Raw genomic sequence first — 18,202 nt, 5'->3', positions numbered from 1 at the left:
GATTGAGAGGAGTTTCACCATAAATGGGAATTAAATTTACCGCATTATCTGCAACATTATCTTAAACATAAGACAAGCTCTTTGGGAGCACAGCAGTGTATGGATTTTTTTGTTTTCTTTTAGCTATTTTGGCTATTAATCCATCATAAATTATTTAATAAAATGTGCTCTTATTATAGAAAAAAATAGAAGTTGATGCTGGACAATGAACAATGCCTAAAAAGCCTTTGTCTAAAAATAACTTCCAGAAGTAATCAAGGCACTTTCATGCAACGTCAGAACAAGATCTGTTCGTCGGGAGTTTCATGTAAGGGGTTTCCATAGCCGAGCGGCCGCGCACAAACCTAAGATCACCATGTGCAATGCCAAGCATCGGCTGGAGTGGTGTAAAGCTTGCCGCCATTGGACTCTGGAGTGATGAATCACGCTTCAGCATCTGGCAGTCCGATGGACGAATCTGGGTTTGGCAGATGCCAGGAGAACGCTACCTGCCCCAATGCATAGTGGCAACTGTAAAGTTTGGTGGAGGAGGAATAATGGTCTGGGGCTGTTTTTCATGATTCGGGCTAGGCCCCTTAGTTCCAGTGAAGGGAAATCTTAATGCTATTGGACTCAATGACATTGACATTCTACACAATTCTTTGCTTCCAACTTTGTGGCAACAGTTTGGGGAAGGCCCTTTCCTGTTTCAGCATGACATTGCTGAAACAGGAAGCGATCAAGTGATCGTGTCAGGCGAAAATTGTATCAAATGTTTTACCATTGCAACATTTCATTTCGATTGGTTATGCCCATTATTTGCAATAATATCTTTCCTTTGCGGTACCTCAAACTGTCTTTATTGCCAGCTGAGATACATTTTTATCAGTTGATTTACTCTTGGCTCAGACTTTGTCCAGACAATGTCTTAAAACAGGTTTTAACAGGATATAGGACCTTTTCTGAGATGCTTTGTGGATACAGGTTTATGGGCTTAAAGTAAGGGTTAAGGTTCGTGTTAGTGGATAGTTAGTTAAAATGCTGTTGAGAGTTAATTGAACATCTACAAACCAACCATCTATTTTGGATTTTCCAAATAAAGTGTTACCGATTTATCACTTCAGCACATCTAATGCGAAAGTTTATGGTACTTTCCTAAAAAGAAAATTTGGAATAACATCCCATTTATTGGGACCAAGCTTTCGCTTTATCAGCTGGTACTGTATCTCTGCTTAGGATAATGAATGGTTAACACAATGCTGGTAAATATGTCCTTATCCTACTTTCCAACTTTTATATAACACACAGAATGAATTACCAACTGTAAGAAGAGCAGAGGACTAGAGGATTGTCTATGCAGACAGCATTAGATGTGGTTGCTGCTACTTTATTGAGATGAGTTCTGGCGACTCCAAAGTGCTTTTCAAAATGAAATTTGACAATGTCCTCTCAGAAATCAATGGATTTGGTAAATTCCAAGTAATGATCGTCCTGATTCAGAGCCTCTCTCGCATAACCCTGCCATGTCACTTCTTACTGAATAACTTCATAGCTGCTGTGCCCTCTCACCGCTGTGACCTCAGCGCTCTGGATGATGAGGGTGTCTTTGGGAATCTGACCCAGGAGCAGAGACTGACTGTCAGTATTCCAGTACAGGAAGATGGGACTCCAAGCTCCTGCAAGATGTTCCCAGAACCCCAGTTCCACCTCCTGTCCAACTCCAATGACAGTGACCTAGCTACAGTCCCCTGTCAGAATGGATGGGTATATGACAACAGCACCTTCAAATCCACTCTGGCTACAGAGGTAAGTCTCTTCCTTTTCCAGCTATTTTGCTTTCTAGATGGAAAGCATTGAACATGTTGATCACTTTGTAACTGTTCTGTTGTACTCATGACACCAGGGTTGTTGTTATGATTTCTTTTAAGTGGGACCTTGTATGCGATAGAAAAGGGATGAACAAAGTGACAGCCACCATTTTCTTCATTGGAGTAATGTGTGGGGCTCCTTTATTCGGTTTCCTCAGTGACAGGTATGTATGCATTATACAGAAAAAACCCTTACTACTTCACACAAACTTGCGTATACACACCAAGGTTATTATAGTAAACGAAAACTGAAAATAAATAAAAACTAAAATTGGAAAAACAATTTAGTAAACTGAAAAAAAATGTAAAACGAAAAAACAATTGAAAAACTAAACTATACGGAAACTATTATCTATGATGCAGAAAATAACTAAAATAAAATAAAAACCATCATAAGTGATGTTAAGTTTTAGTTTTTTTCTTCTAAACTTTGAGCAAAAATCAAATGTTAACGTTTCAAATAGACCTAGCTTATACTAGCTATCAATAGCTAACAGGGAAGAAATCCGATGGCGTGCACGGAGCATGACTGGGGCAAGCTAGAACACCTTGTGAGGTTGCTGGAGCCGTTCACAATCCACACCGACCAACTTGCTGACCAGTGACTGGGCCAAGCTAGAGCAGCTTTTGAAGTTGCTTGAGCCGTTCTCAATCCACATTAACCAACTCCATACTGACAGCCAGTGCAGTGTTTTCTTAACCTTGAGGCATACTTGCAGTCAACTACGGTTTCAAAACAGTTGGCACAGGTCCTCCTGAAGTCATTGCGTGAGCGCTTCGCATGTATACTGAATCCTCTGGCACTTCGAGCCAACCTCTGCAGCAGCTTGTATGATGGGCCCAAGTGTGTCTGTGGCACTATGCTCAACAGAGATAGAGACACTGATGAGGGAAGCAGAGTCTTTTATCCTCCATCAAATCAGAGAGTACAGCTGTGGAGCAGCAGGTCCGCAGGAAGATGCCAGCACGATGAGTCCAGCAAGCATGTCGACCTCAGTGCTTCATGTTTAATATTACATAAACACTTGTTTAGTTTTACATAAAGAATAACATGTCAAATGTGCCATGTCTTCATACATTAGTTGTTTTTTCCTTCCTCTATCTGACAGATAAAGGTAAAGGTACTTGATTCTCCTTACTACTAAAGTTCAAAAAGATTTGGATTGGTGTAAACATTAAAAAAGCACTGGATTGGTGTAAACATGGGCAAGAAAGTTTCCTTCCACCTTATTTCTTGCACCAGTCTAGGCGCTTATCCTTTCAATCCAAGTCACATTCAGATTGATTTATAATTTAAACCTTACCAAACCTATGTTCTGGAGTCCTCTAGTGCAGTGGTTTTTATCCCATAGATTTTGTAGTAATGTTTAAGTCACTCAAATATCACATGAAGGCACATTAGACAGGGCAAAAATGCTTTAAAACTGCTACATTTTAACTGCACCCCATGATAAAGTGTAGAATTGCAGCTTTAAACCTGTACAAATGTTGTCTCTGCCAACAAGAGGGGAGTGAACAGTTTGTGTCACGAACAGTGCTTGTGCCCATAGAAATGAACATGGCGTGCTCACTGTGCGCGGGATGTTCCCCAATGCTGGAAGGGGGGCCTGAGTGAAAAAGTTTGGGAACCCCTGTTCTAGTAGCCAAAAGCCTGTATTAGCATGGGCAGCGCCATTGAGGACTTTTGCCATTTTGATTTAGTCAACTGGGTGGGACTTCCAACTTTATTGGCTGATCCCTCCTGATGATCCGGTTGGCATGACCTGATGACCCGGTTGGAGTCGTGACAGCCGGATCATCAGAAATAATCAGCCAATGAATTTTACTTCTGAAGAGAAAATGGAATATTTCAAGATAGAGATGGCCTCAATGGCGCTGCCCATAGTCTCACAGACTCAATCATGACACAGATACAGATATGTTATGTCTATCCAAGTCTATGGTCCTGGCCCCTCACCTTATGTATTACTGCCCCCAGTGGCAAGAAGTGACTTGCCAAAGAAAACAAACTATAGGCCTACAACACATAAATGAAAATGTATGCATTCACTACTGTAAGTCGCTCTGGATAAGAGCATCTGCTAAATTACTAAAATGTAAACGGAAATATTAAATCACAAAACTATAATAACCTTGATGCATACAAACACACGATAACATATGCACTATACCCACACGTACACATGGATTTTGTGTTGTAGATATACGGTAGTAGAGTAGGGGACTTGGCAGCAGCTAATGGGGATCCATAATAAATACAAATACAAACACATCATTCTACTGATAATACATGAAAAAATGTCCCTTCCTGTGGCTGGAAAATAGCTGCATAGTTAAAACCATTTGTATTAGTATTTATTAAGGATCCCAATTCTCTTGTCCTCTGCTTTTCTTACAGTTGCTAATTCATTCTGTGTGTTATATAAAAGTCAGAAATAAGGATAAGGACATACTTACCAGCATTGTGTTAACCATTCATTTTCCTTAGCAGAGACACAGTACGAGCTGATAAAGCGAAAGCTTGGTCCCAATAAATGGGATGTTATTCAAAAGTTTTTTTTTAGGAAAGTACCATAAACTTTCGCATTAGATGTGCTGAAGTGATAAATCGGTAACACTTTATTTGGAAAATCCAAAGTCGATGTTTGGTTTGTAGTTTAGTTTAATTTAGTTTATTAATTCGACCATTTAAAAAAAAACAAGCTCACATAAAACTTAAAAGCCATACATGCACATGAATAAAATCATGGAAGATAACACACAATAAAGTCTGGGACTTATTTCCATTGTGGTCCTCTTGAGACAAGATGGCTAGACAAGATCCAACACAGTATGGCAGTGAAATAATAAAACAAAAACATAGAAGAAGAACATCTATCTCATCATTCCAGTTACATCATAGGGGTTATTCATATGGGCACAGAGGACATCAAACATATTTGTACTTTATTTTTAAAGCTGTCCAGAGAGGATGTTGTTTGTATAGGCAGAGGCAACTCATTTCATTCTGAGGCTCCAGTATACAAGAAAGTACCTTTCCCAGCATTACTCCTGAACCTGTATAAGCACACATCAGCAACACCTGATCTGGTGCTGTGATTGTGTGCATCCCTAACATGAGGAAAGTAATCACTTAGATATCTGGGCGCAGGACCATAAATACTCCTGTAAACCAAACCTAGTCTAATCTGGGACACCCTAGCCTCAACAGGCAGCCAGTTTAGTTCCTGAAAGCAGCTCCCGCCTATGTGAGTATGTGGACTCACCTTCAATACTACCCTGAACAGCTTATTCTGGGCTATCTGGAGCTTCCCCTTCATAAGTTTAGATAAGCCCCCAAACCAGGAAGTACTAGCATAGTCAAAATGGCATTGAATGAGGGCAGTAGCTAGCACTTTCATCGGGTCCTTATCAAGCAGCTTGGACTTTCTAGCAAAAAACTTAGTCCTGGCATTAACCTTCCCTAGCACCTTATTGGCCATGCTCACACCTCCCAAGCTTCCATCAAGGATACCTCCCATGTAGCTAACAGAGGTTTTAGTAGTCAGCACCTCACTCCCTAACTCCACTCTGATTTCAGACGACCTACACAATTTAGGTCTGGATCCAAAAATAATTGCTTCAGTTTTCCCTAAGTGCAGAGATACCTTATTATCTCCAAGACATTTGCTAATGTTAGTAAGCTCTGTGCTAAGTATGCTCTCCAACATAGTTTTACTTTGTGAGACACCAGAAGTGTAGAGTCATCCGCATAAAGAAAAAGACGGCAAGAACAAGCATCTTTCATATCATTAATACACAATAAAAACAGCAGAGGCCCAAGCACGCTCCCCTGCGGAACGCCAAACTCATTGGTTTTGCCTGAGACAGTGAACCATTAACCTCTACTTACTACTCTACTACTTCCTGATAAATAGGACTCTACCCAGCCTAGAGGGATATTGCTTAACCCCAGTGCCTCCAGTTTGGAGATTAGGAGACAGTGGTTAACTGTATCAAAGGCCTTCTGTAGGTCAAGCAGTACCATTCCACACAGATTTCCCTCATCAATATCTTTCCTGATGAAGTCAGTCAAGTAAAGTAGACATGAATCAGTGGAGTATGTTTTTCTAAAACCCGACTGAAAATCATACATTAGACCCTGTTTGTTAACATATTCATACATTTGCTCATGTACAATTCTCTCCAGGATCTTTGATGTTACACAGAGGATAGATACAGGCCTATAATTCCCAGGGTCAGACTTTATCCCCTTTTTATACAGAGGTATAACTTTAGCTTGTTTCATGTCCCTGGGAAAGGTGCCTTGTTCAAGAGAGAGATTAACAATATGCGTAATACAAGGGCCAATTTGCTCAGCAGAATCTATTAGAAATCTTGCAGGAATATTATCCAGGCCTGTGGCTTTGGAGCATTTAAGCTCTGCCAGCATACTGACTATTTTGGCTGTTGCTACCATTGCAAAATGAAAAGAGTTTGGCTGAACCCCTAACTCTACATAATACTTCTTGACTTGGTTGCTTCCATACAAACCAGAACTGGTGGGCAGCTTGCTAACCAGCTTGCTGGCAACAGAAGTAAAAAAAGAGTTGAATTTATTGGCAACCTCTGCTTTTTCATATACCATCTCCCTTTTGATGTTCAGTCCAATACTGTTTAGTTTGTTTTTGGTAGTACTACTACAGCCTAGTTCCTTAAATGATTTCCAAAGCTTTTTAGGGTCATTTTTGTTTTCAATTATTTTCTCAGCAAAGTAACCCCTCTTAGCTTCATCCATCCTGCTCTGTGCTTCCTTTCTGTGATGTTAATATAGGACAAAATCATGCTGCTCTTGAGAGTTCTTACATTTCTTAATGGCCTTATTCCTTGCTTGGATAGATTCTAGAATCTCATGATTAAACCAAGGGCTAGATCTCTGCTTTACCCTGACCCGTCTAATGGGAGCCATCACATTCACCACATCAAGGAATCTACATTTAAAGACTTCCCAGGCACTGTCTACCCCTACACTATCTAGCACAGGTGACCAGTCAATTTTACCCACTTCCTCCCTAAACTTTTCTACACAGTATTTTTTGAGTCCTCTGATTCTAACAGTTTTGTGACACAAATATATATTTAAAAATCCTCCTTGTGCAAAATGTAATAAAATGATCACTGATTCCATAGACTATTACGCCACTCTGCGATATTTTAGATTTATCAGACACCATGTCACATCCTGACCATAGTAAGAGGTTATTTTCTATGGTAGAGTAGGTCAGGGTGTGACAGGGGGTGTTTTGTGTTTTTCTATGTTTTGTATTTCTATGTTTAAGTTCTAGTTTTTCTATTTCTATGTTGTTGTTTTTTGGGTTGATCTCCAATTGGAGGCAGCTGGTCCTCATTGTCCCTAACTGGAGATCATATTTAAGTAGCTTTTTCTTCCTGGGTTTTGTGGGTTATTATATTTTGAGTAGTGTTTGTTTCTCCCTGCCTCACGGTTTGTTGTTTTGTCAATTCAGTTATTTATGTGTTGCAAAGTTTCACGGATTTAATAAAATGTGGAACTACAACCGCGCTGCACTTTGGTCTGCTCCTTTTGACAGCTGTGACACACCAATATTAAGTCAATTGTACTTTGCACTGTTTCAAATATCCTGGTGGGATCCTTTATCATTTGGGTCAGAGCAAGTGATCTACAAAAGTGCATAAATACATTGTGGGTTGGGCTATTCTTTTTGCAGACATCAGTATTGAAATCCCCTAACAAAATGAATTCCTTCAACAGCGAATCATTACAGTTTGATAACACAATTTCAAGACCTTCATAGAACGCATTCTGCTTGGGCGGCCTATAACACACCCCCAACAAAATCGGCTTGGTTTAGGGAAGGCAGATATCCAGCCAGACAATCTCCAGATCAGCGTTTAAATTCGATCTGACGTTAAAAGCAATGTCAGATCTTACAAACGCACATATTCCCCCACCGTTCCGATTCTGATCCTTCCTGACAACAGAGTAATTACCTATCTCAATTTCTGAGTCACAAACAGATGAATCCAACCATGTCTCAGTAAAACATAAAACACCCACCTCTGATTTGCAAACCTACAGGCGTATCTCATCGATCTTCGGTAGTAGGCTTCGGACGTTTAAGTGCACAAAATATAAGCCCTTCTTCCCAAAGGCCTCATTGAATTCCCGATCCACTTGTAACTCACCTCCCACTGAGCTGCCATCTTCCCACTGCACTGCCTCCGGTGGCCTCTCTGTTGCCATGGAGCACCCCTCCCCAGGTGCCAGTCCATCGTCCTCACCACCGTGTCCCCCGTCACTCGCCTCTGGTTGCCTCCGCTCCGCTGTGGAACCCCCCCTCCTCCGGTGCACTCTCCACTCTCGGTAAGTCCTCTGGTCCCACTCCACCGTCAATGCTCACACACCCCGCGGGTACAGCACACCGACAGCAACGGTAAGCTTCATTGACCCCATGTCCAAAGCTAGAATCGCTGTATTTTAGATGAATCCACTGCGCGCATTCCAAACATACCAAAGCTTTGCTGTTACTCTTTATCCACCGTTCGCAAGAGGAGCATGGGTGCATAGGCCGTTTGATGGGATTTGTGATAAAGTAAAGTCCAGGGGATTGATGGATATCACCCGATAAGAAAAGGCAAAGAGTTATTATAAGATCTCCACCATTAATTTGCGATTTCAGACTGGATTTTGATGATCGTTTTGGTTTGTGCCAAGGTGCTATGAAAGTTTGGTATATAACATTTCTTCCAAATCCGAAGTGCTGAATGCCATCAAATGTGTTTGCATGACTGAGAAGTTGCTGAGAATTTACTATTCTTTCATCTAAATAGCAGATGCAATTATTTCCAGTAACATTTAAAACAAACACATAAAGTAAAAGTGCTGCCACCATGCCAAACTTGCTGGTCGCCATCTTGTGCAACCCAGATGTTCAATGTTCAATTAACTCTCAACACCATTTTAACCAACTATCCACTAACACTAACCCTAATCCTTACTTTAAGCCTATAAACCTTCAAATAATCAGGGGTCCAGCAGCATTAAGGCAGTTGTATACAATTTCAAATATTACATGACATTACATTTCATAACACTTTTCACAAGACATTAAGTGTGTTCCCTCAGACCACTACTCTACTATCACATATCTACAATACAAAATCCATGTGTACATGTGTTTAGTGTGCATGTCTTATCATGTGTATGTGTGTCTGTGCCTGTGTGTGTGTCTCTCCAGTCCTCGCTGTTCCATAAGGTGTATTTTTCTAATTGTTTTAATCTGATTCTACTGCTTGCATTAGTTACATGATGTGGAATAGAGTTCAATATAGCCATGGCTCTATGTAGTTCTGTGCGCCTCCAATAGTCTGTTCTTGACTTTGGGATTGTGAAGAGATCTTTGGTGGCATGTCTTGTGGGGTATGCATGGGTGTCCGAGCTGTGTGCTAGTATTTTAAACAGACACCTCGGTGCATTCAGCTTGTCAACACTTCTTACAAAAACAAGTTGCGATGAAGTCAATCGCTCCTCCACTTTGAGCCATTAGAGATTTACATGCATATTATTAATGTTAGCTCTCCGTGTACATTTTAAGGGCCAGCCGTTCTGCCCTGTTCTAAGCCAATTGTATTTTTCAGAGGTCCCATTTTGTGGCACCTGACCACATGACTGAACAGTAGTCCAGGTGCGACACAACTAGAGCCTGTAGGACCTGCCTTGTTGATAGTGTTGCAAAAAGGCAGAGCAGCTCTTCATTATGGACAGACTTCTCCCCATCTTAGCTACTATTGTATTAACATGTTTTGACCATGACAGTTTACAATCCAGGGTTACTCCAAGCATTTTAGTCACCTCAACTTGCTCAATTTCCACATAATTTATTACATGATGTAGTTGAGGTTTAGGGTTTAGTGAATGATTTGTCCCAAATACAATGTTTTTTGTTTTTTATATTTAGGACTAACTTATTTTGCTACCTTTCTGAAATGAACTGCAGCTCTTTGTTAAGTGTTGCAGTGATTTCACTCGCTGTAGCAGCTGACGTGTATAGTGTTGAGTCATCCGTATACAGACACACTGGCTTTACTCAAGGCCTGAAGGCATGTCATCAGTAAAGATTGAAACAAGCAAGGTTCCTAGACAGCTGCCCTGGGGAATTCCGGATTCTAGCTGGATTATGTTGGAGATGCTTCCATTAAAGATCACCCTCTGTTTTCTGTTGGACAGGTAACTCTTTATCAACAATATAGCAGGTGGTGTAAAGTCATAACACATACATTTTTCCAGCAGCAGACTATGATTGGTAATGTTAAAGCCGCACTGAAGTCTAACAAAACAGCAATATCTCTCAGCCAATCATTTGTGTAAGTGCCGTGCTTGTTGAATGTCCTTCCTTGTAATCGTGCTGAAAGTCTGTTGTCAATTTATTTACAGTAAAATAGCATTGTATCTGGTCAAACACAATTTCTTCCAAATGTTTACGAAGGGTTGGTAACAGGCTGATTGGTTGGCTATTTGAGCCACTATTCTTGGGTAGTGATATTACTTTTGCTTCCCTCCAGGCCTGAGAGAACACACTTTCTAGTCGGCTTAGATTGAAGATATATAGTTGAAGTCGGAAGTTTACATACATCTTAGCCAAATACATTTAAACTCAGTTTTTCACAATTCCTGAAATGTAATCCTAGTAAAAATTCCCTGTCTTAGGTCAGTTAGAATCACCACTTCATTTTAAGAATGTGAAATGTCAGAATAATAGTAGAGAGAATGATTTATTTCAGGTTTTATTTATTTAATCACATTCCCAGTGGGTCAGAAGTTTACATACACTCAATTAGTATTTGGTAGCATTGCCTTTACATTGCTTAACTTGGGTCAAACGTTTCGGTAGCCTTCCACAAGCTTCCCACAATAAGTTGGGTGAATTTTGGCCCATTCCTCCTGACAGAGCTGAACTTCTGACCGACTGGAATTGTGATACAGCGAATAATAAGTGAAAAACTCTGTCTGCAAACAATTGTTGGAAAAATGACTTGTGTCATGCACAAAGTAGATGTCCTAACCGACTTGTCAAAACTATAGTTTGTTAACAAGAAATTTGTGGAGTGGTTGAAAAATGAGTTTTAATGACTCCAACCTAAGTGTATGTAAACTATACAGTTGAAGTCGGAAGTTTACATACACTTAGGTTTAAATGTATTTGGCTAAGGTGTATGTAAACTTCCGACTTCAACTGTATTTTTTAACCAGACAAGTCAGTTAAGAACAAATTCTTATTTACAATGACTGCCTACCCCAGCCAAACCCTAACCCGGACGACGCTGGGCCAATTGCGTGCCGCCCTATGGGACTCCCAATCACAGCCGGTTGTGATACAGCCTGGAATCAAACCAGGGTGACAACTCTAGCACTGAGATGCAGTGCCTTAGACCGCTGCGCCACTCGGGAGCCCTCTGACAAATAGGAGAGGCAATGTCTTTCGCTATTATCCTCAGTTATTTTCCATCCGAGTTGTCAGACCCCGGTGGCTTGTCATTTTTGATAGACAACAATAATTGTTTCACCTTTTCTACACTCACTTTACAGAATTGAATGCTTGTCTTTCAGAATTTGGTCAGTTATACTTGTATTTGTAGTGCCAGCGTTTGTTGCTGGCACGTCATGCTGAAGTTTTCTAATCTTGCCAATGAAAAATCATTAAAGGAATTGGCAACATCTGTGGGTTTTGTGATGAATGAGCCATCTGATTCAATGAATTTTTTATTTTTTATTTTATTTTTTATTTTACCGTTATTTTACCAGGTAAGTTGACTGAGAACACATTCTCATTTACAGCAACGACCTGGGGAATAGTTTGAGGGGAGAGGAGGGGGATGAATGAGCCAATTGTAAGCTGGGGATGATTAGGTAGCCGTGATGGTATGAGGGCCAGATTGGGAATTTAGCCAGGACACCAGGGTTAACACCCCTACTCTTACGATAAGTGCAATGGGATCTTTAATGACCTCAGAGAGTCAGGACACCCGTTTAACGTCCCATCCGAAAGACGGCACCCTACACAGGGTGCCATCAGGAATGATGGAGCTGAGTTTGCCTTTTTGCCCAAAATGACAATTAAGGTGCTCCAAAGCTCTATATCATTCATCTTTGTTTCATACTATAGTTTCTTCTTCTTTTTATTCAGTTTCGTCATATGATTTCTCAATTTGCAGTACGTTTTCCAATCGGTTGTGCAGCCAGACTTACTTGCCATTCCTTTTGCCTCATCCCTCTCAACCATACAATTTTTCAATTCCTCATCAATCCACAGGGATTTAACTGTTTTCACAGTAAAAAAAATTAAACAAGGCATGCTTATTAGTAACTGGAATAAGCAATTTCATAAATATGTCAAGTGCAGTGTCTGATTCCTCATTACACACCATAGACCAACAAATCTTCTTTATATCATACAACATAGGAATCATTACAAAACTTCTTGTATGACCTCTTATAAACTATTTTAGGCCCAGACTTTGGTGTTCAATTGAATCCTTTACAGAAATGAAATGCTCTGATAGTGTCTAGTGTTTAATACCATGTTGTTTTTCACTTAGCTACATTGTGTATAGAAATATGGCAACACTTTACATTATGATATACTGATAATTAGCCTTTATAATGTTTTATTTTTCTCTGAACAGATTCGGTCGGAGGGCAATGCTGATGGTGGCTTACCTGTCAACTATGCTGTTTGCTTTTACCAGTGCCTTCTCCACCTCCTATGTCATGTTTTGTATCATGAGATTTTTCACCGGAGTGACACTATCTGGAATAAGCATAATCTCCATTGTACTCAGTGAGTTAGTCCCTGATTTCGCTTTGTATTGTATTGTGTTATACATATTAAAGTGTTATACAGGTAGCCTAGCAATTAAGAGTGTTGTGCCAGTAACTGAAAGGTCACTGGTTAAAATCCCAGAGCCGACTAAGTGAAAAATCAGTCAATGTGCCCTTGAGCAAGGCACTTAATCCTAATAGCTCCTGTAAATGTATCTTGACAAGAGTGTCTGGTCAAATGTATAATGTTATTATAGTCTCCTTCTATAAGAGGTTTTAGACCTCAAGGGAATTGATCTTGGTTACATTTCGGGTTAAATTAAATACACTGGGATTTCATAAATTATTCATATTAAAAGGTTGATGATTGATTTAGTGATATATTGCATGAATGAATTATGTTTTCTGTTCCTGCTGTAGCTTCTAGGAATATTCAGCTTGTTCAACATGAACTTTGACTGTAGAGGCACTCTGCAAATTATGTAGAGACAAATCTGAAAGTAAATGCTAAAAAATGGTTGCTTGGTATCAACATCAGTTGCTTTACATTAGATGTCAGTGTTAGCATAAAAATCGGTATTTACTTTAACATTCAAATATAATTCATTCAAAACTCTCTTTCTTGGACATTTCTACAGGTGTGGAATGGTTTGACATTCAATATAGGACATTTGCTGGAGTGATAGTAAGCCTGGATTGGACAGGTGGAAACATGCTGCTAGCTAGCATTGCATACTTTGTGAACGACTGGAGGTGGCTGACCATAGCAGTTACCTCGCCTCTTGTCTTGGCTGTCATTACCTGGTGGTACGCAACCCATTTTACATTGATGTTATGTGTTATACTTGGTTTGATGAGTTCAATGTTAAAACTTGTCCGGTGGTAAAACATGTACAGGTAAAACTTGTTTAAATCTTTGTGGATGTACTGGTGAAGTCAGACCTTACTATTTGTACAATACAAATTCCCTCTCCTGGGCAAATAAGGGTATACATATCTACTAAAAGGAAAGGTTTCTAACAACATAACATTATTATTAGAGACCATCTGGTGGCCTTGCCTGGTGTCAACAGGGATCTGTGCCATTGCAGGTGGCTTCCAGAGTCTGCTAGGTGGCTCTTAGCGAATGGAGAAAAAGAAAAAGCCCATTTCTACCTGGAGAAATGTGCCAAGATGAACAACAGATCCAAGTGTATGGCTGAGATCACACCACAGGTACATTTAATGCTCACATATGTGGTATCATGTTAGGATAGTCTTAGTTTCAACAGGGCTTCTTTCAATCTCAAATCCTGCTGAGACTGAGGCTGTCTAAATATCGACACCATACTCAGAAAAATGCTGCTCATTTTAGCATGCGTGGCTTCATGACAATGGTGAAACTAATGACTAATAGCCGCAGGTGAAAAACTATTCAAAGCCATCTAGGTAAGCAAATAAGATAAACCTAGAAATGCGTTGTTGAACAAAAAGGTTTGCATAAAAGCATGCCTTTTTTGGTTGCCCATAGACCCTTACGAATGCAGTAAGAGTTAAAGATGAGGACAGGAAGTACGGTTTTGTGGACCTTGTGAGAACTCCAAATATAAGGAAACTTGCCATTTGCACAGGAATACTATGGTAAGTAGGGGAAAACACTTTTGGATCTTATCAAGGTCTGATGCCATAGAATTCATCTTAAATGCCCTTAAAAGGGAAACTCCACTTAAAAACAATATTTTTGTATTTTTTTCATTAGTCCACGTTGATATAGTCCACATCATTGGCCACATGCAAAACACATCATCACGGTAATGTGGCCAGTGACACTTTGCTTCTTGAAAGTCCAATATCTTGAAAACTTGACAGCTGACATACAAAACATTTTGGGACTGTATCAACACTGGACTAATGAAAAAAAAATGTTTTTGAGTAGAGTTTCCCTTTAATGTTTTCTCTCCAACTTGTCTGGCAATCAATTTAAAGGAGCAACATGTACTATTTTAGCCATAATTTCCATTTCTTCAAGATTCTTAAAGGACACTGCATAGAAACGCCTAAAATGGCTTAGTACTGCTTCTAATCTTATCATAATCCATTTGGCCATCCATTGGGCCATCCACAGGAGGTTGGTGGCACCTTAATTGGGGTGAACGGGCTCGTGGTAATGACTGGAGCGGAATTGGTGGAATGGTATTAAATACATCAAACAAATGGGTTCAAGGTGTTTGATAACATAGGCCATTATTATGAGCCGTTCTCCTATCAGCAGCCGCCACTGATTTGGCTCTAGTTGCAGGTGGAAATGTTACATGTATAACCTTTAGAAGTATTTTTGATCTGAAGTTCCTTATTTTCTTCGACCTGTAGGTATGGAGTTGCGTTTACATATTACGGCATCAGTTTGAACATCACTGGGTTTGGCATGAATGTCTACTTCACACAGTTCATATACGCTGCCATCGAGTTGCCTGGAAAGATTATGGTCTATTATTTCTTGAACAAGTTTGGCCGAAAACCTGGACAGGTTGGGACACTGCTTTTGACTGGAGCCTGTGTCTTCATCAACATATTTGTTCCTCAAGGTATTTGTTGGTTCCTGAAAGATATTGTTAGCAAATAATAGGTTTTTACTTTACTTACGTTTTACTTACTTACCTACTTACTTACCTTTGAGTTGCTTGTAGAACGTAGGCCATTGATGCAGTTTGTTTTCTTTGTGCACTTGCATTTTGAGCCCTGGGGGGTATTTTTGAGTTGTTAGCCTTAGATTCAGTCATCCATATTTTCATATTTTCACTTAGGTTTGTGGGTGTTTCGTACCATCGTGGGTCTTTTTGGGAAAGGCCTGTCCGAAGCATCCTTCACAATAATGTTCCTTTATACCACTGAGCTCTACCCAACAGTAGTTCGGTGAGTGACCAATAAACTACTATGTCACATAGTGTTCACTTAATGTAATCACCTGTAGTCTTGGTGTGTATTCAGTGAGGTCAAATGTTTTTCACAATGTTACAGATAGAAATCTAACAAATAGAGCTAACACGACTCCTACTCAACTCTGTTCTACACAAAAAATTATATCTAAACGTTCTGTAATGTTTTTGCCTCCTTATAACACACATTGTTGAAGTGAAGTTTCCAATTTAATTATACTGCCAGATTATCATAATTTTTTGCAAAGATCTGTCCTCTTTTGCACTCTAAATTACTTTTTTGCTTGGTCCCTCAGGCAGAACGGCGTTGGCTACACCTCGTTTGTGGGTCGGCTAGGCGTGTCCATCGCTCCCCTCATCGCCCTATTGGACAATGTGTGGGAGCTCCTCCCTGCTGTGATATATGCCTTGGTGGCTGTTGGTACCGGACTAGTGGCTTTGCTCCTCCCAGAAACACTCAATGTTCGCCTGCCAGAGTTCATCGAGGACATAGACAGACCAAGGTAGAGCAGGAATTGTATTTGGTAACACTGTATCTAAAGCATCTAGGTACTGTATATGATTGATTGATTGATTATTTATTTAATTTCAGTTTCAGACACCATTTAGTGCCCAGCCCATATGGGCTTATAAGATACAATCAAGTGCTTGTGAAGAAAAGGGGAAACAAATACAGTTTACAAAAATAATGCAGTTATATAATGCATTGTAAGTCTTGCCATGGGCCTGATTATAAGAAATGATAAAGGCTCATACGTGCTTATAACAAGTTGTAAACATTATACCTATGCCAATGCTTTAACCAATTCCTTATAAAGGCTCACACATGCTTATAACAAGTTATAAAGCATTATAAACTGGGTGTTCGAGCCCTGAATGCTGATTGGCTGAAAAGCCGTGGTATATCAGACCTTCTACCACAGGTATAACAAAAATGTATTTTTACTGCTCCAATTACGTTGGTAACCAGTTTATAATAGCAATAAGGCACCTTGGGGGTTTGTGGTATATTGCCAATATACCACGGTTAAGGGCTGTATCCAGGCACTCTGCGTTGCGTCGTGCATAAGAACAGCCCTTTTGCCATGGTATATTGGCAATATAGCACACCGCCGTGGGGCCTTATTGCATACTATAAACCAGTTAGTTTGAGTCCTGGATGCTGATTGGCTGAAACAGCATGTCAGCTATGTGTATATCAGACAACATACCACGGGTATGACACATAAATACTTGTTTACTGTTCTATTTATGTTGGTAACCAGTTTATAATAGCAATAAGGCACCTCAGGGCTTTGTGATTTATGGCCAATATACCACGACTAAGGGCTGTATCCAGGCACTCCACTTCGAGGTGCATAACAACAGCCCTTTGCCATGGTGTTACTGGCCAATATACAACACCCCTCGAACATTTTTGCTTAATTATACCCATGCCAATGCATAAACTGAATTTTTTATAAAGGCTCATACATTCTTATAACAAGTTATAATGCATTATGCATATGCCAAGTCTTAAACCGATTCTTTACAAAGGCTCATAACAAGTCATACAGCATTATACGTATATGCTTTAAGCAAAGGTTACCCATTATTTAATCAGTATTCAGAATTGGACGAATGGCCATGTAACATCTAATTGCACCTTTCATGCTTTGCAGAGCGGAACTGGATGGAGAGAGTGGCAATCCACTGAAGCAAGCTGATGAAAACAGGAATGGAAATGGAACAGTTGAGGTTACATGAATCCACGCAGAGATCCTATTAGAATATAAAAGGATTAGATATGTAGTTATATGTGAATCCATGTCACTCAGAGAGACAGCAGTTTTCAAGCAAGTGCATGATAGATGGACAGAGCAGAATATCTACCTAGAAGAAATATAATGGATGGACCAAAATGGATGGATGGACCATTACTTAACTGTTTATTACTTGGTGAAAGATAATTGTAAGATGAATTGTAGCCCATTTTTCTTACATGGTCATTATTGAATCTACTGTTTTGTTCTTCATAAATACTGGTGTTTGTGTGTCTTACTATGTGGCTTGGCAATAAACCTGTGTTCTACACATACGTTTCCTGTACTGAGTTATCCTAACTGGGTTAGAACTGGGTTCCTTAAACTCCCATCACGAATTGTAACTTGTATTTTGGATAATTCTGACTGTGTATTGGTTTTATTTCCATGCAGTTAAATACCTTTATTGTGGTGGCACATTCAATAGAACAAAATATTTAAAAAATTGTGACGTTTTTCAGCATATCTAGTCTTTGTCTCATTTCCCTTTTTTCTACAAACTTGGGTGGGAACAAGCCTGAGTCCCAGTCTGTTGGTGCCATCATGCTGTCAAGTACTTGTCACTCATTGCCATGGTATGTTTGGCTTGACAATGAGCAATGGAGTTTGAAGAGCACAGACACCATGTTCCATTCTCTTTTTGAACTGTTCACATATTATTGAATTCCTGAAACTTTGAAATGGTGAAATATTCTTTAGTTGCTCAAGCAACTACTTGCTGTCAATGCATCACCTATTAATGTGTATGAAGGCATTCTTTAACAAGCAGAAGTGGTTTATTTCATTTTTGCACAGTAAAAG

At 39.8% G+C, this 18,202-nt stretch overlaps 1 protein-coding gene across 1 annotated transcript; it reads left to right on the top strand.

Annotated features, from left to right (window-relative positions):
• The first annotated feature begins 1,319 nt into the window (after window positions 1-1,319).
• LOC115153356 (solute carrier family 22 member 7) lies at window positions 1,320-17,672 on the top strand. The gene is made up of 10 exons (XM_029698714.1): window positions 1,320-1,785; window positions 1,908-2,011; window positions 12,549-12,703; window positions 13,323-13,491; window positions 13,776-13,899; window positions 14,195-14,304; window positions 15,034-15,248; window positions 15,468-15,576; window positions 15,896-16,102; window positions 17,261-17,672. Exons 1-10 carry the CDS (start codon window positions 1,375-1,377, stop codon window positions 17,343-17,345), a joined length of 1,689 nt encoding a protein of 562 aa, XP_029554574.1. The 5' UTR covers window positions 1,320-1,374; the 3' UTR covers window positions 17,346-17,672.
• Window positions 17,673-18,202: the final 530 nt, after the last annotated feature.

The sequence above is a fragment of the Salmo trutta genome, chromosome 18 (genome assembly GCF_901001165.1).
Source record: "Salmo trutta chromosome 18, fSalTru1.1, whole genome shotgun sequence".
NCBI classification, from domain to species: domain Eukaryota; kingdom Metazoa; phylum Chordata; class Actinopteri; order Salmoniformes; family Salmonidae; genus Salmo; species Salmo trutta.
Note: the sequence above shows the minus strand (reverse complement) of the source record. Positions and strands in the feature narration are given on the sequence as shown.